The 24,416-nt window shown below is 37.3% G+C and overlaps 1 protein-coding gene across 1 annotated transcript; it reads left to right on the top strand.

The window, feature by feature from the left end:
- The first annotated feature begins 985 nt into the window (after window positions 1-985).
- On the top strand, window positions 986-23,861 carry Oda (Ornithine decarboxylase antizyme). The gene is made up of 7 exons (XM_088257034.1): window positions 986-1,087; window positions 3,247-3,350; window positions 19,303-19,429; window positions 19,461-19,485; window positions 20,598-20,713; window positions 21,640-21,735; window positions 22,880-23,861. The coding sequence occupies exons 2-7, from the start codon at window positions 3,316-3,318 to the stop codon at window positions 23,153-23,155; spliced, it is 675 nt and encodes a 224-aa protein (XP_088113160.1). The 5' UTR covers window positions 986-1,087; window positions 3,247-3,315; the 3' UTR covers window positions 23,156-23,861.
- Window positions 23,862-24,416: the final 555 nt, after the last annotated feature.

Genomic DNA, 24,416 nt, shown 5'->3' with positions numbered 1-24,416 from the left:
AAATATTTTGTGTATTTAAAAAAATAATAAAAACAATACCTTTTCTTCAAAATGCAAAAATAACACTTTCTGCCCTGTAGCGGGTAAATATTAAGTTAAAAATATGCCGCTTTTGCTGTGATATAGTACATTTTCTGGGCATTCGGAAAACACGCACACCTTAGGAAAGGCGTGTTGAGAAGGTTTGGACATGTGGAACGCATGAGTGAGGAAAGAACGGCAAAACAATTTTATCAGGCGAATGTAGTTGGAAAAAGAAGCAGAGATAGACCAAGGAAAACTTGGCACAATCAGGTATGTCAAATACTTGAAAGCGGCCGGGTCAGGAGTCGTAATAATCGTCGGGTATGTATGAGGAGATGCATGAATGTAGAAGAGGCGAAGAATGTTTGCAAAGACAGAGTAGTGTGGCGTTCGATTCTCTCTGCCTACCTCTGCGGGGAAGCGGCGTGATGGTTAGTTAGTTAGTTAGTTGATAAATCGCTCACTCCTTTCAAGAACGTCATAAATCAAAAATCGTCTATTTTGAGTTGTGGATGTTTTCGTAATGCCCAGAAAATGTACTATATCCCAGCAAAAGCGGCATATTTTAAACTAAATATATACCCGCTACAGGGCAGAAAGTGTTATTTTTGCATTTTGAAGAAAAGGTATTGTTTAATTATTTTTTTAAATATACTTAATATTTTTCAAATGGAGAAAAAATATTCAGGTTTTACCTAAAAAGATCTGTTGCATAATAAAAAGTTATATAAGTGGCTTGATATTTATTTTTAATTCATTGTATTTTATGTTTGAACTTTAAAAACGTTCTCCTGAAAAATCAAGTTTTTTTATTTATGATGTTCTTGACCCGAACGAGAGACTCCCAATTTATACGATCGTGATAAAAGCTTATTTTCATATGTTTACTTTCTTGGCTACACTTGTATAGCCGTGATCCACCCAAAGCGTACAAAACATGTTGTATTAATACATCTACCTCAGTGCTTTGAGCTTTCTCATCGTAACTGCAACGCTCGTCGCGATCTCTCTTGAAAATTAAAAAAAAAATTGCGCTTTAAAGTCGGGATACAGTATTTCGAAGGTTAAATAAAAAAAACCTTTTTTGTTGTCGTAAATGTGACGATAAAAACACACTGAAGAATCCTAAACGCAATATTCTGCGCTTCTTTTCCAAATTCGTCAATTCCAAATTGTGTCGGGCTGTGGTCCCGTGGTTGGTGTCACGGTCTCTCGAGTCAGAGTTTCTGGGTTCTAACCCCATTCTACATCAATTTGATACCTGTTTTAAATAATGAGCCTCTTAGACTCTGATTTTACATTTAATACATAAATTAAAATGGAGTTCTACAAATTAAACGCCAAATCAATAAATAAATCATTTGCCCATTCTACTCGTGATTTGTGAACAAGTATTTGGACGCACTCAAAATGTTGTAAATAAGTATCGGCCTGTGGTCCCGTGGTTAGTGTCGCGGACTCTTAAGTCAGAGTTTCTCGGTTCGTAAACACTCTACCACAATTTGATACCTATTTCCAATAATGAGGAGCGAGGAGTGAGGAGCTCAAAGCTCAATGTTCTCTGGCTAGCTAGCGAATTAGCGGCAGTAGCTCTTGAGCTTTCCACAAGAGTGCACCTATGCTTGTTCCGTGAGCGTTGCCAGATGGTATTTTTAATGTTTTCAGCAAATAAATCTAAATTATCAATTTTTTTTACTTCATTTATAATTAATTAAGGGGATTAGCTATGAATGTTAGCTTTTTATTTTAAATCCGGAAGGGAAAGGTTAACGTCAAAATAATGCTAGCTAGCACAATAAACTACAATACAAATAATGGTCAGCGTGTTTAGCTACCGTGCTGGAGGTCCCGGGTTCGATTCCCAGGGGGGGGGGTGAAAATAAATATTAGTGATTTTACACTGTAATATTTATTTAATACTACCCTGGACTGGTTCAAGGTAGTATTAAATAATATGATAACCTGGACTGGTTGTTATCAAGATAACACTGCGTCAATTCGATGCAGTGTCCTTTGCACCATTTGGTGCGGATAAAGGGTTATAAGTAAATAAATACCTCTTAAAATCTCACGTGACACGTGTTTCGATGCATTCAGCATCATTTTCAAACACCGTATGTCACGGTGGACTTTGAGAAATAGTGGTATTTACCAAGTGAAACTTGAATTTAAAATGGATAGATTCTACCGCAAGGTAGAATCTAGACTGCCAATTGATGAAATCGATAAACTAATGTCTGGCATGATAAATTCCCTTTAAAGTCGCCTTTCAATAATTTAGAGTATCAAAAATTCAGCACTATGCCCAAACATTAGGTACGTGTTTTTTTTTTACAAAATGGTCGACAGTTTTCCGTGACCTTTTTCCATCGATTCTTACTGAAAAGTTTTATTTATAATAATAATAATAAAACCCTTATCCGCACCCCAATGGTGCATAGGGCACTGCGTCATATGAACGCAGTGTTATCTTGATCGTTTACACATGAAGGAAAGGTGATCAGCCCTCCGCTTCAGGCACCAGTCCAGGGTAATATTGAATAAATAAAACAGTGAAAAAATCACTTATATTTATTTTACCCCCCTTGGGAATCGAACCCGGGACCTCCAGAACGGTAGCCGAGCGTGCTGACCATTACACTACGGAGGCGGACACAAACATTATCCTCAGATGTGTTCACGCGTCAAAAACGACAATTATTAATTTAATATTTTGTTTTATTTTATAAAATAAATTAATAAAAGCAAAGAATGGACAGTTTTATTCTATTATCACCTTCTACGTATAATTTGGTGTTTTTATTTAGTTGTTAAAAGAAACGGAACAATGATATAAGGCAGGGGTTCCCAAAGTGTGCGCCGCGACGCCCTGGTGCGCCGTAGAAAGACAAGAGGGGCGCCGTGAGTCGATCCTCTATCATTATCCGAAACCACAAATATTCTCGGGTCTATAAAGCAATAATTTCTATTTCGAGAGCTAGCATTTTTCTACCCAACTACTAGTATTGTAGGTACCTATTTCTTTCGACTATAATATAAATACATATGTATATAGTCACATTATCTATTCCAATTAGCTTACTAAAGTAGGGGGCCGTGACAAAATACTAAACTTGTAAGTGCGCCGCGGGCTAAAAAAGATTGGGAACCCCTGATATAAGGGATTCAATTTCAGTGTTTTTTTATCGTTTCATTTTTAAACACCGGGTTTGATTGATACAGAAGAGAGGCGAAAAGCGAATGGTCAATAGTGTTTCGTGAAAAGTAGTTTGAAAATCAAAATCCATCAAGATGATGATGCTGATGATGTGCGAAAACTACGCCTGGTAAATATTGCACCGATCCCTATTTAGGATTTACTTAGTCATACATGCCCTCCGATTACGCAGACATTTGACACCTCATTTTCATTTTCAAACTGCTAATAGTCCTCTGGGTAGGACGCTTATGGCGACCGTAAAATGGGTGCAGCGCGCGGAACGTTCCCCAAACAAAATACTTCAATTAAAAAAATAATTTTATCATTTGCACGTGATGTTGAACGTTTTATCCATTCATAGTAATTTGCCATAACATACAAAATAAATGACAATAAATTTGACAGATCGCTCACTCCTTTCAAGAACGTCATAAATCAAAATTCGTTAATTTTGAGTTATGCGTATTTTCGGAATGCCTAGAAAAAGTACTATATTCCAGCAAAAGCGGCATATTTTTAACTTAATATTTACCCGCTACAGGGCAGAAAGTGTTGTTTTTACATTTTGAAGAAAATGTATTGTTTAATTTTTTTTAAAAATATACAAAATATTTTTCAAATGGAGAAAAACCCTTCAGGTTTTACCTAAAAATATCTGTTGCACAGTAAAAAGTTCAATAAGTAGCTTGATATTTATTTTAAATACATTGTATTATATTTTTAAACTTCAAAAACGTTCTCCTGAAAAATCAAGTTATTTGATTTATGACGTTCTTGAAAGGAGTGAGCGAGATGTAACATCAACAATATGGCCGCTATATGTCCTTATTGAAACACCCTACACACACGTGTGTGTATATATATATATATATATATATATATATATATATATATATATATATATATATATATATATATATATATATATATATATATATATATATATATATATATATATATACACGTTATATATATGTACATATAGTCACTATATACATATTAAATATTCCAAATAGTAAAGAGGGGGGCCGTAACAGAATATCATACTTGTAAGTGCGCCGCGAGCTGAAAAAGATTGGGAACCCCTGGTATATTGTATATACGAATTAAATAAACTAGATGTAAACGCAGATATAATAAAAATAAAATTTTTGTAATAAAAGAAAATTATGATCATGTCTATGGTTTATTTTTAAAGCATTGTTTAAAGTTCGTGACTCATTTCAATGTCATTTTCCATTCTTTCCACGATTGGTACCGCGTTCCAACAAGTACTAAATGATGACAAACACATAAATAACCGTTTATTTCAATATGAAATTATAAGAATAGTCTATTTTAGTGACGTTCGTGCGTTTTTTTTCTTCCTTTGATAAGCAGAACGTGCGCAGTTGGCATATTGAACCAACCTCTTGAGACCCGCGTAAAAACTTCCGCACAAAATAACGTAATAAATGTAACGTTTTTTATTTTTTATTTTTTTTTACTAACATAAATTGTATACATTTATTTAAATCACAATTTAAAAAACATATTTTTAAAAAAATGCAGAGACTCTCCAAGCCACCTTGTGTGTCTTGTCGGTGGAGTTCTTTTTTAATACAATGATTTTAACCATTTTAACCTAATATACACACAAAAAAGAGGGAAAAATTAAGAATATAAACATTTTACGATTTTTATAAAATTAACTCTTGATCATTCACCCATTCCTTTATTTTGCCTTTGTTCCATATTTTATTTTGACCTCTAACCTCCGTCGGCAACAAATTTAAAATGTTCGGAACGATATATTGCAGTGTTGGACTCCCATATTTATTGTTAATTCTTGGGACTATCTAACCTTCGTTGTGTGTAAATCGTGTATCATGGTTGTGTGTAAATCGTGTAACATAATATATAACAGTATAATAATGTATAACACAATTATTCTTCTTCTTCTTCTAACATTTATCCGCACATAGTGCATAGGGTGCTGCATCGCATAGACGCAGTGTTATCTTGACCGTTACTAAGGCAAGATGATCGATCACTCCTGCTTTTCAGGGACCAGTCCAGGGTAAAATTTAATTAATATCAGATAAGCGTTATCGATAAAATTGAGAAAGGCGTGTTGAGATGGCTTGGGCATGTGGAACGAATGAGTGAGGAGAGAACGGTAAGACGAATTTATGAGGCGAATGTAGTTGGCAAAAGGACCAGAGGAAAACCGTAGAAAACTTGGCATGATCGAGTATGTCAAATACTTAAAAGCGGTTAGGTCAGGAGGGATAATAAGAAGATGTGCGAATATGGAAGAGGCGAAGAATGCTTCAAGCAGGGGCGTGCATTCTATATAGGCAGATAGTCAGTGCCTACATTGGATTACTCGCGTTCCATATAGAAACACGACCAGTGCCTACTATGCCTTATCCTTACCCAACCAAAGGCAGTAGTAGCCTACTCTGTGCACGCCACCGCTTTCAAGGACAGGGTGGTGCGGCGTTCTGTTCTCTCTGCCTACCCCTGCGGATGCGGCGTGATGGTGCGAATAAATAATAATAATAAATAATAATCTGATTTAATGGGTTATTACAGTGAGTGAACGCTTCCAAACAATGTAGTTTTTTTCTTCCTCAATGTTTTTGTGTACGTATGCCTATATTACGTTGTTTTCGATCGAAATATGTTGGCAAATATTCGAAACGCGAACGTTGCCAATAATCTAAAAATTATATAAAAAAAACTACAGGGTGGTGGTCAACTCTCTTAGTTATTTATTTGACTAGCCAACTAGCCGTCACGCCGCTTCCCCGCAGAGGTAGGCAGAGAGAACAGAACGCCACACCAATCTCTGTCTTTACAAACAATATTCCCCTCTTCCGCATTCCGAAATACTTCATCATGACATGTTTTCCTCGGTCTTTCTCAGCTTCTATTACCAACCACATCCGGCTCATTAATTTTGCTCATTTGCTGGGAAACAGTACATTTTCTGGGCATTCCGAAAACATGCACAGTTGACATTTTACGATTTTTGATATGTGACGTTGTTTAAAGGAGTAAGCGATATAGGAGTGCGGGTCTGACGTACCGTACTTGATATCTCACAAAAATGCAACCGAATTATAAGCCAAGTATGCCAAATACTTGAAAGCGGTCTGGTTAGGAGTCGAAACAATCGGCGGGTATGTATGAGGAGATGCATGAACGCGGAAGAGGCGAAGAATGAACAGAGTGGTGTGGCGTTCTATTCTACCCCTACCCCTGCGGGGAAGCGGCATGTTGGTTAGTTAGTTAAGAAAAATAAACAAATAGTGAAATTTTAATGTCACAATCCGTATTGTTTCGAGTCGTTCGCGTATTTTCTATTATGCTGTATAAATAAAACACATCGCTCACTCCTTTCAAGAACGTCATAAATCAAAAAACTTGACTTTTCAGTAGAACGTTTTTAAAGTTTAAAAATATAATACAATGTATTAAAAATAAATATCAAGCCTTTTATTGAACTTTTTACTGTGCAACAGATCTTTTTACGTAAAACCTGAAGGTTTTTTCCCCATTTGAAAAATATTTAGTTTATTTAAAAAAATAATTAAACAATACGTTTTCTTCAAAATGCAAAAACAACACTTTCTGCCCTGTAGCGGGTAAATTTTATGTTAAAAATATGCCTCTTTTGCTGGGATATAGTACATTTTCTGGGCATTCTGAAAACATGCACAACTGAAAATTGTCTATTTTTGATTTATGACGTTCTTGAAAGGAGTGAGCGACATGTATAGTAGAGATAGTGACGCATGGTCTGCGCGCCGCAAATAAATCGCAATCATTATCCCAGTTTTCGCATTTGTTTGCGTTTTGCGCGTGACGTCACCGCCGACAGATTCCTTGGAATGTTATCAAACACGTCCGGGTTTATTTTGCGCCGGCCAAAATGAGAGATCCAATTGGTAATAATTCGGTTTTAATCATTCGGTTATCTGTCCGGGTGAACTGTTGACATCTGGCGACCGAGGGTCCAAACTGCGAGAGCGAGTGTTTTTGTCTAGAATTTTCACTCATGAATTACATGAAATTATAGTAACAAACATAAAGTGTAAATCCACTCACGAGTAGGCATAGGCTATGAAACTTATAAAGTTGAAGCCTGAGTAGGGACATGATAAACGGTGTTGCATAAGCCGTAGCTAGATTTCAGAGTCAATTGGACGTTAGGTAATCCAAAAAAAAGTCTAGATTTTTCACTCATGAATTACATGAAATTATAGTAACTTTAAACATAAAGAGTAAATCCAATCACGAGTAGGCATAGGCTATGAAACTTATAAAGTTGAAGCCTGAGTAGGGACATGATAAACGGTGTTGCATAAGCCGTAGCTAGATTTCAGAGTAACTTGGATAGGTGATTCAAAAAAAAAATCCAAACTACGAGATTGTCACGCGCTCTCCGCACGATTTTAGAGGGACGAGAGAGATATAGTAGCATTTTGAGTGTGTTCAAATCCTTGTTCACAAATCTGGGTGATGAAATACTTGGGGATGACCCCCATTAGGAGTTTTAACCTTTCCGGGAGTGCAAAAATTGATAATAATAATAATAAAATTGGATAACTTATATAGCGCCATTTTCGTAAAAAAATACCTCAAGGGCGCTTCACTGTGAATGAATTGGGGAAAATATTATGGTGGAAATGATTTAGCAAACAAATGTGTTTTTAGTCTTTTTCTAAAGATCATCTCACTCTCACTATTTCTAACCACTGGTGGAAGAGCATTCCACGCCGTCGGTCCTGCAACAGCAAAGGCACGCTCGCCAAATTTAGTGCGTTGGTTGCGAACTGACTTTCTCAGGGGAGTGGGTTCTTTTTACATGAAAAAAAAAGGTTTTTTTCTCTCGTTAAATCGATGTATTATGACGATATAAATTATGTTAAAATATATATTTTTTAAAAACACCTTTTGGAAATATTTTTTGATAGTGACAAAATTACACAACAAATATCCACAGATGTCATTGCTATACAAGTTACATCATACTAACTGACAGACGGACTTCGACGTTCATTAACGTCCATACGATAAATAAGGAAAATTCGCACTGTCGTTCATTTACGCCCATACTCCCGGACTGGTTAAGCAGGGCTGTGGAGTCAGTAAAAAAACACGACTCCGACTCCGATTCTTATATTTACTTACCAACAACACGACTCCGACTAAAAAAAGCTCAATTTTACTAGGTTATTTCCTACCTTTGCATAAAGCCATTTTTGTCATTACATTTTCGTAGACTTCATGCATCAAATGGGTGTTCACCATATCGACGCGACTTGCGCCCGCAAGTTTAATATTCGTGTACAAAACACATTAATTATATTACAAAAATTAATGTATTGTAAATTTTAACTAAAAAGTAATCGGGAGTCGCTCATTTTTTACGACTCCTACTCCGACTCCTGCTCCGACTCCGACTCCAACTCCGACTCCGACTCCGACTCCGACTCCGACTCCGACTCCGACTCCACAGCCCTGGTTTTAAGGGTCTTGGATACATTTACAAAGGTCTCTGCTATATACATATATCACAAAATTGAGTAGTTCGGTTGTCAATCGTGGATAGAATGGTGAATGTTTCACGTGTATAAAAGTGATCACTTAAATCAGCCTATGACTGGTCGTAAGCCCTAAGTTAAGATCCAATTTCATTCAAATATTACCTTATCACTATTAAAATGTCGATTTTTGTCATATTCTTTCACCTTAATAGGTGTCTTGAGATGGTTTGGACATGTGGAACGAACGAATGAAGAAAGAACGGTAAAACAAATTTACGAGGCGAATATAATAGTTGGAAAAATGAGCAGAGGAAGACCGAGGAAAACTAAGCGTGATCAAGTATGTCGAATACTTGTGCGTGGTGCGGAATATTCGGCGGGTATGTATGGAGAAAAGCATGAATGCGGAAGAGGCGAAGATTGTTTGCAAATCCAGAGCATCACTATAACCTATATTTAAGTAAAATACTCATCATCTTCCCTCTATACATATATACATATTTTCAAAAAGATAATGCTAAATTATCGGATCCAGTGCCTTTTGCATCATTAAGAGCGAATAAAAGACGAATAAATAATTATACATAAAAAAAATATTTGGTGCAAATTAGGTCCTAAATTGGCGCAAAATACTGCGCTTAAAAACTGCGTTAAAATATTACAAGAAAAAAATAGTATAACAATCAATTAGGATGCAAATACCTTTGTTTATGCTTTAAAATTATCGCGCAAAACTAGAGCTTATAATTCCTTTGTACAAGGTACAATTTGGCATAGCACTCAAACAGCTGCAGTGCATTTACAGCTTGTTTACTAGTGGAATTTTCAAGGGAATGCGTTATTTATTGAAGGTTTCCGTAAGGTTGAATTTTCCTCGATGTAGTGATAATAAAGTAAGATAATGTGCGCAAGCGCGATTGATAATGTTGCCAACTACCAAAATAAATCGCTTTTTTTCCCGCAACTGTCGTAGGTAGGTACATTGTTTTTGACATGGTAATGGTTCTGGCACGCGCGTTCAGTTTCAAAATTAAATGACCCCAAAGAAATGTTTTGCAAACAGCTTATTTACGTATCCGTAAGTTTTAATTTATTTATTTAAACTTCTTGTACAGAAAATAAATAAGTATATTGGCGGGCTTACTGCTGAAAAAGCAATATCTTCCAACCAACCAAAAACAGACTAGTGATATTGATCAAAACGTTTGATACTATGTATAGCTATTTGCAATCAGAGGGTAGATAGTACTTGAACATTAAAAAAACACAAGTTACAAATTAACATAAAAAAACATAAATTACAAAATATGATAATAAGGAGAGCAAAGGAAATAGGGTGTTTAGGGAAGGAGGCAGAGGGAAAAACTATGGGAGGAGGTTTGATGGACAGTTAGGATTCTAATGATAAATGATAATGCCTCAGACGTTTCTTAAAAGTGAAAAGAGTTTACGCGGAGAGGTAATTCATTCCATAGTCTGGCCGCTTGGACAGAGAAGGAATTACTGAAGAACGATGTTTTATCGTATTAATATTGTAGAAGATTTCAAACAATAATGGATTTGCTCCAGTACGTGACACTATTGTTTAACCTTTGAGCGCCCGTAGCTGTTATAAAAATATGTAATTATAATTCTAAAACTATCATGACCTATGACCTTCTTTTTGACATTATGATATTCTTCTTCGTCTATATTGAGATGTCAAAATGTTAAAACAAATGTATGCTGAATTTTTAAACGTTTCTATACGCATAGACGTATTTTACACTACTGCCATTATTTGAATATGGATCTTACGATTTTTTTTATTACTTTTTGAGAATACGCGGCACCCAAGCTTGCTCTTATGTTTTTCCGGACAAAGTACATTTTGATATAAATCAACAAAAAAAAACCGATCCAAAAAATATATATAGATCGGTATCAAAGTCATCATTTATGTAAGCTAATATTCATAAATAGAATAATAGTATCATAAATCAGCGTAATCTGATTTCAAATTGTACCAAAATCACTGGTCCCGTATGGGACCGTAGGGCATTGAACTAGGCAAATTCGGGGTCCCGTACGGGACCACGACGCGTTTAAAAGTTAAAACATAATATTTCAGTGTATTTCAATTCAAACCAAATTATCACCGCCATTACGATAGATTATGACAACACACTGAGAGAGTGTGTGTATTACGCATAGTGGACGATGTATTGAAGTCAGAATCTGTTGGGAAGGCATGATTTTGCGATTCAATATGGCAGTAAACATCGTTTTGACCGAAAGGCAAGATCGTGAGAGCAGCTCAAAAATATTCAATTAAATACATTCTTATGCAAATAAACCACTTGTTTTTACCTCTCGAGTATTATTTGTTACTAGTTTCGGAGTCTACAGTCGCCTCCATCTACGGCTACGTGTTTTAATTTTTATGTTTATACTCATACCCGTAGATAGAAATATTTGTAGCTTCCAAAACTAGTCGTAGCAGTATAATGCTGAAGTGGTAAAAAATAAGGGTTTTATTCATAATTTTATTGTGTCTTTCCACAAAGTGAATGCCGAAACAATAAATAACATTCCAATGCATGCATGTGTTCGTTGTTTTTATTTATATCTCAATAAACATGAAGTTGTTGAGCTGCCAATAATTTGGTAAAGACACCAACATTAAAATAACTCCATCGTTTCTGTGACGTCATTCATTGCCAACTTACTAAAATAACGTTTTTTCGAAGGCGAATTTTCCAAAAGAAAATGATGGAGGAAAATATTGATTATATTGGCTGTTATAAACACTTCACGAGTCTAATACAATATTTTATAGGTTGAGTTAAATTAGATATTCCTCCCATCTGACAAAGATCCATTATTTGATGATATGCGTCACGCTCCAATCTTTCACTCTTATCACAATAATATTTTCCGCTGGCAACACTGATCGATACTATATCTCCGAACAGCTGGCGCGCTGGCAGTTTTGCAGCTACATTCGCGCCGATCGTCCGTCAAATCTCCAGCGAGCTCCGCCATTTTGTTTTGGGTGAATTCCATTCGCACTTCGCATTATCTCCACTCCCCGCCGTCGACCGACTAATTTGCGCCAACGAGAGAACCAGTAGAGTCGCCACTGTGTAAAACCCGCCCGTTTGCGCTTTAAATTTTTGTTTTTTCATCCGCAGCGCGTGTGTCGTGAAAATTGTGAAAAATGGCCATGATGATCTCACAGATGCCGTTTAGTAGTAGTAGTGCTAAGAACAAAAACTTAGAGACTGGATGTGGAATGTTGGGGTAAATTGCCGTTGATTTTATTATAAACTAAGCTAGGAGAATTTATGAGAAAAATGTGAATTTGTGTGCACACGAATTTGGCCATATGGTCCTTTGTGTTTTCGGATATGCATCACCGATCATCACTGTACGCATTTTAATACGTTTTATTTTATGGTGATGGTAATAATGGTAAAAAACCTATTATATTCGGGCAAGTATATATGCATATATATATATTTACAAAATTATTTGCTTTTCCAGAAAAATACATAAATATCTTTAAAAAATGGTGACAATATTTTTCAACATTTTTAAATATATTTTTATATTATGAATATTATATTTGTAAGAGTCCAAAAATATGGTGGCCGTACATTTAAAATACAATATAATCGATCTTGAATATCTAAATGTGATCCCTCAGACGAATGTGCGGCAAAACGATGTATGATAGATGATCGAATTTTGAAATATGGAAAAAATGCAAGGCTGAGATGAGCGTTATCGATAAAATTAAGAAAGATGTGATGAAATGTTTTGGACACGTGGAACGTATCAGTTAGGAAAGACTGGTCAAACAAATTTAATGTAGTTGGAAAGAGAAGCAGAAGGAGACCGAGGAAAACTTGGTACAATCGGGTATGTCGAATACTCGAAAGCGGCCGAATCAGGAGTGGAAAATAATCGGCGGGTATGCATGAGGAGATGCGTGAATGCAAAAGAGGGGAATATTGTTTGTAAAGACAGAGATTGGTGTGGCTTTCTATTCTCTCTGCCTACCCCTGCGGGAAGCGGCGTGATGGTTAGCTAGTTAGATAGTTCGAACCTTTATCCGCACCCCAATGGTGCATAGGGCGCTGCATCATATAAACGCAGTGTTATCTTGATCGTTAACACACGAAGGAAAGGTGATCAGCCCTCCGCTTCAGGTACCAGTCCAGGGTAATGTTGAATAAATATTAAAATGAAAAAAATCACTTTTATTTATTAGACCCCCCTCTGGGAATCGAACCCGGGACCTCCAGAACGGTAGCCGAGCGTGCTGACCATTACACTACGGAGGCGGAGTTAGATAGTTATACCTAAAATTATTTCCTCAATGGAATATTCCATGCACGTTATCGACGAATGATATGAAGACAGCTTCTTGATGATAAGTATTATTCTAACAACATAAGCTAGCTGTTATCTGAATTAAATTATCTGGTCAAATTATAAGCTTAAAAAAAAAAAAAATAATAAAAATGAAAATGGTATTTTCTGGCGTTTCTCATGTGTGTGATTATAATCCAGGATTCGGACCTCACATACTAATATAAGAGTTTCTGCTTAATAAAAAAGCTTCTTTACATCTCACCAATAGATGTCTCTAGTGAAGTTCTAGTGATTCAAGAACAAGGTTTCTAAATTGGTTCATATATATAGAACTTCCAAGAATTTGAGTAGTGTGGTTGTCAATGATGGGTAGAATTGGTGAATGTTACACGTGTGTAAAGTGGCCACTTAAACCAGCCGATGACGGTCGTCAGCCCCGTAAATGCCCAGACTTCCATATTCTTCTTCATCTTTGGTGAGATGTCAAAAAATAATATAAGCTAGCTGTGGTACACACTAGTCCCATCAGTATTATCTGAGAGAGGGGGGGGGTTGATAGATTAGTCGTAAATGTGTCAAGATAACACTGCATCCTATTAATCGTTGATTACATGATACCAAGGTGATCAGTCTCGCGCCATCAATCCATTGAGTGTTTTTGCCTAGAATTTTCACTCATGAATTACAAGAAATTATAGTAACTTTAAACATAAAAAGCTAATGCGCTCACTAGTACGCAAAGGCTTTAAAACTTAAAAAAATTGAAGCCTGAATAGGGCCATGATAAGCGGCGTTGCATAAGCCGCAGCTAGATTTCAGAGTCACTTGGACATTAAGTAATTTAAAAAAATAACTCTTTTCCACCATCTCCTCAATTGACGGTCAAGGGCTCTTGAGGTAGTATTTTACGAAAATGGCGCTGTATAAATTATCCCAATTTATTATTATTTTATTATTATCCATGTTGGGATGACAAAAATGTAAAAAAAATAAAATATTATTTCAGTGTATGTAGTCCGCCACCGTAGTGTAATGGTCAGCGCGCTCGGCTACCGTTCTGGAGGTCCCGGGCTCGATTCCCAGGGGGGGGGAGTTAACTCCAGAAGGGAAAGGTTAACATCAAAATAATGCTAGCTAGCACAATAAACTACATTTTTACTTGGTAAATACCTCTTTGTCCGCCTCCGTGGTGTAATGGTCAGCGTGTTTAGCTACCGTTCTGGAGGTCCCGGGTTGGATTACCAGGGGGGGGGGGTCAAATAAATTAAAGTGATTTTTTCACTCTAATATTTATTCAATATCACCCTGGACTGGTACCTGAAGGGGAGGTGTGATCACATTTCCTTATTCTGTTAACTCTCAAGATAACACTGCGTTTGTATGTTGCAGTGCCCTATGCACCATCGGGTGCCGATAAGGGTTTGAAGAAGAAATTTTATTATTACTATTCATCCAACATATTGGGATGTTAAAAATGTACAAAATAAATTTATTTGTGTCATTATTTTTTGACATTACATCAAAGATGAAGAAGAATATGGAAGTCTGGGCATTTACGGGGCTGACGACCGTCATAGGCTGGTTTTAGTGACCAATTCACCAATTCTACCCATCATTGACAACCACACTACTAAAATTCTTGGAAGTTCTATATATATGAACCAATTATTACCAGAAAAACATTGTTATTGAATCACTAGAACTTCGCTAGAGACATCTATTGGTGAGATGAAAAGAATCTCTTTATTTATGTGTACTCATGTGCAAAGGCAAACAGCCGCGAGTTAAAAACAGTAGTTTTGAGATAAAGGAGTTTATAGTTAACTTAAAATGATGCTTTTTGCCAACACATGTATCAAATCAATACATTTTTTTCGGCTATTTGTGTGTATAATGAATATCTCGGCAAAGGAAAGAGATGGAGCAAAGTCTGTGATTGTATATGATAGAGGCCAGATATAAGAATGCTTTGGGCCGTGTTACGCCAAACAGCCGCAACTCGAGTTATGGCCAGTTGCCTTTACACATCAGTGTATGTTCACGTGTATTCCAACACGTTTCTAGGCGCTGTAGATGGGTTGGTTTGTCAGAATCCTGTTGACGTCATTATAGGAGCTTATTTATCAGAAATATTGTTCTTATCAATGTAACGTCTCATGGCTTGTCTTATCAAACCAGCTAAGGCCAGACTTTGTTATTGGTAGATAAGGCCAATATAATATATTTTTGATAAGCACTCTTCAATGCTGTATTGTTCATGTCTACAATAATTCTATATCATCGAATAAAAATAAATTTGGATTATTATTTAATTAAATTTTTATTTAAATCACAATTTTAAGAATAGTCTATTTTAGTGATGTTCGTGCGTTTTTTTTCTTCCTTTGATAAGCGGAACGTGCGCAGTTGGCATGCCGAACCAACCTCTTGAGACCCGCGATAAACTTCCGCAAAAAATAACGTAATAAATGTAACGTTTTATATTTTTTACTAACATAAATTGTATACATTTATTTAAATCACAATTTAAACATATTTTTAAAAAATGCAGAGACTTACCAAGCCACCTTGTGTGTCTTGCGGTGGAGTTCTTTATTAATACAATGATTTAAACCATTTTAACCTAATATACACACAAAAAAGAGAGAAAAATTAAGAATGTAAACATTCTACAATTTTTGTAAAATTAACTCTTGATCATTTCTTTATTTTGCCTTTGTTCCATATTTTATTTTGACCTCTAACCTCCGTCGGCAACAAATTAAAAATGTTCGGAACGATATATTGCAGTGTTGGACTCCCATATTTATTGTTAATTCTTGGGACTATCAAACCTTCCTTGTGTGTACATTGTGTATCATGGTTAAATCGTGTAACATAATATATAACAGTATAATAATGTACAACACAATTATTCTTCTTCTTCTTCTAACATTTATCCGCACATAGTGCATGGGGTGCTGCATCGCATAGACGCAGTGTTATCTTGATCGTTACTTAGGCAAGGTGATCGATCACTCCTGCTCTTCAGGGACCAGTCCAGGGTAAAATTTGATTAATATCAGATAAGCGTTATCGATAAAATTGAGAAAGGTGTGTTGAGATGGTTTGGGCATGTGGAACGAATGAGTGAGGAGAGAACGGCAAGACGAATTTATGAGGCGAATTTATTTAGGAAAAGGACCAGAGGAAGACCGAGGAAATCTTGGCATGATCGAGTATGTCAAATACTAAAAAGCGGTTAGGTCAGGAGGGATAATGAGAAGATGTGCGAATATGGAAGAGGTTGTGTACTAAAAGATTTCGATATTTTTGTCTAGTTTGCTGTTCAAATTTCTATAGGGATAACTTCTATAGGGCCATTTTCGTAATATATGGGAATAATTGTTTTTTTTTGGTTGGGAATCGCATTTATTATTTACTTTGCTTATTATGTACAAGGTTATATATAGATCAGAGCTGTCCAACTCAAAAGACACCGAGGGCCGCATAAGGTATTTTGGGTACGCCAGCGGGCCACATCAAAAAACTCATTTTCACTTTTAACTAACTAACTAACTAACCATCACGCTGCTTTACGCAGGGGTAGGCAGAGAGAATCGAACGCCACACCACTCTGTCTTTGCAAACATTCTTCGCCTCATCACGGGTCACGGGTTTGATTCCCAGACGGGGTCAAATAAATATAAGTGATTTTTTCACTGTAATATTTAATAAACAAAAGCGATTTTTTCACTGTAATACTTATTCAATATTACCCTGGACTGGTTGGTGCTTGAGGCGGAACGCTGATCACCTTTCCTTCATGTGTTAACTAACAATCATGATAACACTGTTTAAATGATGCGGTGCCTTATGCACCATCGGCTGCGGATAAGGGTTCGAAGAAGAAAAAGCAGAATTAGATATACTCTGGTGGTATTTAATCACGTATGCAAAAACATACATAAAAGCGTTATATTCTTGGAAGCTTATGTATACGTAGAATTACTATAATAGGATTATTGTGTAGAAATACATACGCCGCCTCAGTCCGTGATAGGGCATTACAAGGTATCTCAAAAACATACAACTTTATACTTGCGTAATATTTTTTTTTATCTCGTTTTTTGTCGTTGTTTTGAGTTTACGTAATATCTACCGTTGCCAGCCAAAGGTCACGAGTTACAATGGCTAACTTTCAGGAGACGCAATATGAAAGTTGTTTAGTAGTAACGTTGCCATACTAATTTGTCATATTGGATGGTATGAAGTGTTGGCTGTATTGTCAATATACATTACTGATTAACAAAGTTAGTTACGCTTCAAATGTCGCTCACTCCTTTCAACAACGTCATATTTCAAAAAACTTGATTTTTCAGGAGATCGTTTTTAAAATTAAAAAATATAATGAAACGTATTGAAAATAAATATCAAGCCACTTATTGAACTTTTTACTGTGCAACAGATCTTTTTAGGTAAAACCTGAATGTTTGTCTCCATTTGAAAAATATTTAGTATATTTAAAAAAATAATTAAACAATACCTTTTCTTCAAAATGCATAAACAACACTTTCTGCCCTGTAGCGGGTAAATTTTAAGTTAAAAATATGCCCCCATTGCTGGGATATAGTACATTTTCTGGGCATTCCGAAAACATGCACAACTGAAAATTGTCAATTTTTGATAAATGACGTTGTTGAAAGGAGTGAGCGATGTGTCTCCTTAAAAGTAGACAGTTGTCACTCACAACGATTTGACCCGTAACAATAGATTTCTGTTAATCAAAACAGATGATAAGTTATATTTGTAAGGGCATGTTCCCCAAAAATTAGGTTATGTTCCCGAAAAAAATTGAAAAAAGTAAGCGCAGTTCAAAACTGCCTCAAAAAAGACTTTCAAAAGCATTGGATGAATGAGTAAGAGAAGTGTTTCATTTTATTTTTTATTAGCTGTGACTCAGTCCGGTTAAAATAGAAAAGAAAGCAAATTTAGTGTGCTGGTTGAGAGCCTAGGAACATCGCTTTGCCCATATAGCAGTCGTAGCCGATTGAAGCGTTAGACGTCTATCTACCAATTTGTCTGGCATACACAGCTCTTTTATTTACTCTGAAGCCATAGTAGTCTCCATCACGACCACCAACTGAATCTGTATGGTAATACAAATTCGGTACTCTTACGGGTGTTGTTTATTTCTACATTAATCCACTGTTAGCGCCGCGTGACCTTACTGTTTTGTAATAATGATGTCTGTTAACATAGTCATGTCTGTCTGTTAGCACATAACAATAATAATTTGGATAATTTATATAGGGCCATTTTCGTTATTACTACCTCAAGGGCTCTTTTAATGACCACGATAATAAAAGGAAGACGATGATAATGATAGATAAAATATAATGTCTTTCTGTGTGTCAGCACATAGTCATAATGTCTGTCTGCCTTTGGACACATGGTCATGATGTCTGTCTGCCTTTGGGCACATGTACATAATGTCTATGCTTTTGGGCACATAGTCACAATGTCTATCTGCCTTTGGGCATATAGTCATAATGTCTGTCTGCCTTTTGGCACATGATCATAATGTCTGTCTGCCTTTGGGCACAGTGATAATTATAATGATAATAAGATAATAATTTGGATAATTTATACAGCGCAATTTTTGTAAAATACTACCTCAAGGGCGCTTGTAATGTCTGTGTGTGTCGGCACATGGTTATAATATCTGTTGGCACACAGCCATGATGTCTGTCTGCCTTTGGGCACAAGATCATAATGTCTATCTGTCTATCAGCACATAGTCATAATGTCTGTCTGCCTTTGGGCACAAGATCATAATGACTATCTGTCTATCAGCACATAGTCGTAATGTCTGTCTGCCTGCAGGCACATGGTCATGATGTCTGTCTGTCTATCAGCACATAGTCATAATGTCTGTCTGTCTTTGGGCGCACGGTCATAATGTCTGTCTGCCTTTGGGCACATGGTCATGATGTCTATCTGCCATTGGGCACATAGTCATGATGTCTATCTGCCATTGGGCATAGATTCATGATGTCTATCTGCCATTGGGCACATAGTCATGATGTCTCTCTCCCATTGGCACATAGTCACGATGTCTGCCTGCCTGTGGGCACGTATTGATGCCAGCCCATGTGGTAGAGTCTGGGCACACAATGACGCGCGCGTGTTGTGTTCTGGCAGTAGCGGCGCCATGCAGAAGCAGCAATTGCAGGCGGCGCTGGCTGGCGTGGGCAGCAAGCGTTCGGCCGTGAGCGCGGGGGCCGCCGAGTGCTTCCAGGTGTGCCTGGGCGCCGGGCCTCTGTGGTGGTCCTGATGTCCCTGCCGTGCCATCGGCGCCGCCGCCTCCGCCCCCCTCCTTCCCCTGTGAGTACCCCCACCCATACCACATAACACATAACTTGTTATTCCAGACGTTACGTGATAAGTGGTATGGTATCATGTTTATTTATTTATTTCATCTTTAAAGCTTTAAAAATTAAAACTTCATGTACAGCAAAGAAATAAATACATTGGCGGGCTTATTGCTAAGAAGCAATGTCTTCCAACCAACCAAAAACAGACTAGATTTATATTATCCACTGACACTTCGTGATGGAATTGCATTTTTAATTTATTATTAGATTAAAACCAATATTTTTAGCTTTTCCACTTTTTTATTTGACCAGCGACCGGGTTTCGTCGTTGCCGACATCATCAGACTGGTGAGAGGCTATACAAATTGTTATGTTATATATGGTTATCAACTCCTGCCTTCTTTTATATATAACATAACAATTTGTATAGCCTCTCACCAGTCTGATGATGTCGGTAACGACGAAACCCGGTCGCTGGTCAAATAAAAAAGTGGAAAAGCTGAAAATATTGGTTTTAATCTAATAATAAATTAAAAACAGACTAGTGAAATTGAGAAAAAATCTGATAATTTTCATTGTTGTTTGAAATGGCTTATCCTTGGAGTATTCACTATCTGTGCACATTCTCCAATTGGTAAATAAAACATTTTTATTTTATTTTTATTATTAATATTTTGAGTATGACAATCGCTTTCAACATCAGTATAGGACGAATCTGTTGTAAAAGCGAAAACAACAGGTTTTTCCAAAAATGTATTTCCATTTTAAATAAATAATAATAAAACCCTCATCCGCACCCCAATGGTGCATAGGGCACTGTGTCATATAAACGCAGTGTTATCTTGATCGTTTACACATGAAGGAAAGGTGATCAGCCCTCCGCTTCAGGTACCAGTCCATGGTAATATTGAATAAATATTACAGTGAAAAAAACACTTATATTTATTTTACCCCCCTTGGGAATCGAACCCGAGACCTCCAGAACGGTAGCCGAGCGTGCTGACCATTACACTACGGAGGCGGACTAAAAATTAGTAAGTTACGGTTCGTGAAAATTTTGTATGATTTCTTATTTTTTTATGGCATATATATTTTTTGTGACAGGTTTTGTTGTGTTTCCAGGGGATGTGTCCTCGCTGTCATCTTGTGAGAACTCATCCTCCCCGACCCCCTCCACCCCCACCACCGTCCTGTCGCCCATCTCCGACTCCGAGGACGCCACTCGCTACCGTGAAGAGGTCAGTATTCCAACGTCGCACAGCGCGCGAGGTGATCGCTTAATCCAGCCGATGATGGGTTAAGCCAGATAATGGACCATAAAATGCTGCATTAGTTTTATAAATAATTGAATATTACCATTTTTTTTGCTCTTGATAATTTGGAAGATAATTAATGAAAAGTATTTTCTTATTCCATATATATGAAAGTGAAACATGGAGTTGGCAAAAGAAGGATGAAAGTAGACTGAATGCAGTCGAAATGCGATCTCTCAGAAGAATGTGCGACAAAACGATGTATGATAGATGTACGAATAGTGAAATAAGGAAGGAATGCAAAGCTGAGATAAGCATTATCGATAAAATTAAGAAAGGTGTGTTGAGATGGTTTGGGCATGTAGAACGAATGAGTGAGGAAAGAACGGTAAAACAAATTTATGAGGCGAATGTTAGCGGAAAAAGAAGCAGAGGAAGACCGAGAAAAACATGGCACGATCAGGTATGTCAAATACTTGAAAGTGGTCAGGTTAGGAGTGGTAACAATCGGCGGGTATGTATGAGGAGATGCATGAACGTGGAAGAGGCGAAGAATGTTTGCAAGGACAGAGTGGTGTGGCGCTCTATTCTCTCTGCCTACCCCTGCGGAGAAGCGGCGTGATGGTTAGTTAGTTAGTTAGTTATTTTCTTATTTTTTTGCTCCCAACAAGAGTAAATAAGGCTCGTATGGGCTTTTTGAGTTGTCTTAATATCCCTTTTTTTTTTAAATATCAAAGTATTGGATAATTTTAATAATTGCTAATTAATAAAATAAAATAAAATATTTCTCAGAATTAAGTTCAAATTTGTTATTTAAAAAAATTTAAAATTCTTCCTTAAACTTTAACCAAATTAAGGGGTCAGATTCTCGTGGATGAAGTGTTTGATTTGTATAATTCTGTCCTCGTCAGGTGATCACCAAGATCTGCGCCCTGAAGGACGTGAAGCCCGTGAAGATCGACTTCAACATCTTCCTCACCGAGACCACCCACAGCGTCTGGAAGACGGTGAGTCTCCACTCTTGGCTACCTGTTATAATCTTCTACTTCTACTTCTGAATATAGGCCTCTTCCCCTTCTTTTCATTACCTCCGGTCGGTTACTGCTTGCAGCCAGTTTTTACCCCTCGCAGCGACTATGTCGTCAGACCATCCCTTTTGGGATTTTCCGATGCCTCTTTTACTCTACCAAGATCTTCATCTCAAAAATGTGGAGTCTTGTCTTGCAATATGTCCCACCCATGGCCACTTGATCCACCATATCCTCTATTTTGGTTCTCTTCCTGATGTCTTCATTTCTAATTTTATCCATCAGGCTTAAACCAAGCATGGAGCGCTGTGTGCACTCGAGCTTCTCTGCATTTCTCTTAGAGCCATAGTCTCTAGTGCATATCGCTCACTCCTTTCAACAACGTCATAAATCGAAAATCGACAATTTTCAGTTGTGCGTGTTTTCGGAATGCCCAGAAAATGTACCATATCCCAGCAAAAGAGGCGTATTTTTATCTTAATATTTACCCGCTACAGGGCAGAAAGTGATCTTTTGCATTTTGAAGAAAAGGTATTGTTTGATTACTTTTTCATACTTATACTGAATATTTTTCTTTTCAAATGGAGAAAAAAACCTTCAGGTTTTACCTAAAAAGATCTGTTGTACAGTAAAAAGTTCAATAAGTGGCTTGATATTTATATTTAATACATTGTATTATGTTTTTAAACTTTAACCTGTTAATGGGGCGGTCCGCTGTCCAATTCCGCAACTTGTAACGGGCGCGAATACTGATTCACTCCGTGCCTTAAATTCATGTCGAGACATGTATGGATGACTAATACCTTTGTTTGAAAAATATACGTCCATATAATAAACACATATTTCAAGGACGTATTCATATGTCCTACCTGTACCCGATATTGTTTACGTTTGACGTATTTATGTGACCCGCCCGGTTAACAGGTTAAAAACGTTTTCCTGAAAAATCAAGTTTTTCGATTTGTGACGTTCTTGAAAGGAGTGAGCGATATGTGTCCACTGACAGTATGCAGGATTTGTAAATTATTCTTTTTAGACCGGCCGGAATATCCTTACTTAGTAGAATTTGTTCGAGTAGGAGTACCATTGAGGACATTAGAGAGTAATGGTGTGGGCGTTGCAGGTCCTGGAGGGCTCGTGCCTGTACATGACGGTGCCGGGCGTGCTGAGCACGGGCTCCAAGGAGTCCTTCATCGCGCTGCTGGAGTTTGCCGAGGAGCGGCTGGGCTGCGCGCGCTGCGTGCTGTGCGTGCCCAAGGCGCGCCCCGACCGCGCCCAGCTGCTGCGCACCTTCATGTTCATGGGCTTCCAGCTACTCGCGCCCGGCGCGCACCACGCGCCCCCGCTCCACCTGCGCGACCACCAGGACCACCTCTACATGCTCTACGCCATGGAGTGAACGCCCGCACCTCTCCCCGACCACCCGCCGCCCGACTCTAGACACCTGCCGAGGGGCACATTTACCATATTTAACCCTTCACTGCATAGTGTATCCAATTTGTTACGTACCCAAAAGTTAGAGTTAAAACGTTCTTTAAAATATAAGCAAGCATTCTTTGTTGTTACTGATTAGATACATTCATAACTCACGTATATAGTTCATAATTTAGCCAACAGACGCGCTATGAACGCCAAAATAATAACTTACTGGTCTCTCCAAGACCAACTGTCAATGCAGTCATGCAGTCATGCAAAAAAAGTCATGCAGTGAAGGGTTAACATATTATTATGTTCAACGCCAAATGTGAGCCTACTTAACTGTGAGCACGCACAGGCAATCAAAATTTGAAGCAATTGTGTTATCTTCACAAAACTAAACTCTTAGCGGCACCACCAACTAATCACTGGTGTGCCGCGGCACACACTTTGCGAAAAAATGAAAACCTAGAAAATTATAACATCGAAAAAATGGTATTTTACTAATTTGTCTCACGCGCGTGTGATAAATAGTTGCCATATTTCTAGGATATTAAAAAAACCTCTGTGCATAGGGCACTGCATCGTATAGAAGCAGTGCCCTACATGCCCAGTTGTGCATCGGATCAATCCTGTCGGTGCTGCAACGCACACGTACGACAAAATGGTAGCCATATTTCTAGGGTATTTATTATAAAACCTCGAAAATTACAACATCATAAAAAATGCTATTCTACCAATTTGCCTTCGGTCGGGAACGGTCGGATACGTGGCCAAAATTACTACCAACATCTGGAGCATTACATTACAGAAGAGTGTCTTGCGGGTGACTTATCTATTATTATTATTATTATTATTCAACCATCTCAAATAAATCTGGTTTCGGAATAGTTCACATTATCTGTGAGATGGCAAAAACATTTGATGTCAACTCCTTATTTTGCCTGGTGCATAGGGCACTGCCTCGATTGTACTTAAAATACGAGCGAGTTGCTACTCCAACTGCGTATATCAATTTTTGTTTGAGATGGTTTGATAATAATATTAAAGCAAACGTAAAGGGGGGGTCACTTTGCCCATTTAAAATTTCTAAACAACCTTTCCTCGTCCCATTCTATCACCGCAATATTGCAAGCTTACTTTAACGGAGGAGGTGGATAAAAAATAATAAAAACAACAAAAAAAAATACATTAAAAAATTTAAAAACGAAAAAAAATATTATAAAATTTTATAAAATGACAAA

This window comes from Brachycentrus maculatus, unplaced genomic scaffold (assembly GCF_059751285.1).
Source record: "Brachycentrus maculatus isolate JH-2025_06_01 unplaced genomic scaffold, ASM5975128v1 h1tg000070l, whole genome shotgun sequence".
Classification (NCBI taxonomy): Eukaryota; Metazoa; Arthropoda; class Insecta; order Trichoptera; family Brachycentridae; genus Brachycentrus; species Brachycentrus maculatus.
The sequence above is the reverse complement of the archived record's forward strand: the minus strand, read 5'-3'. Positions and strand labels throughout refer to the sequence as shown.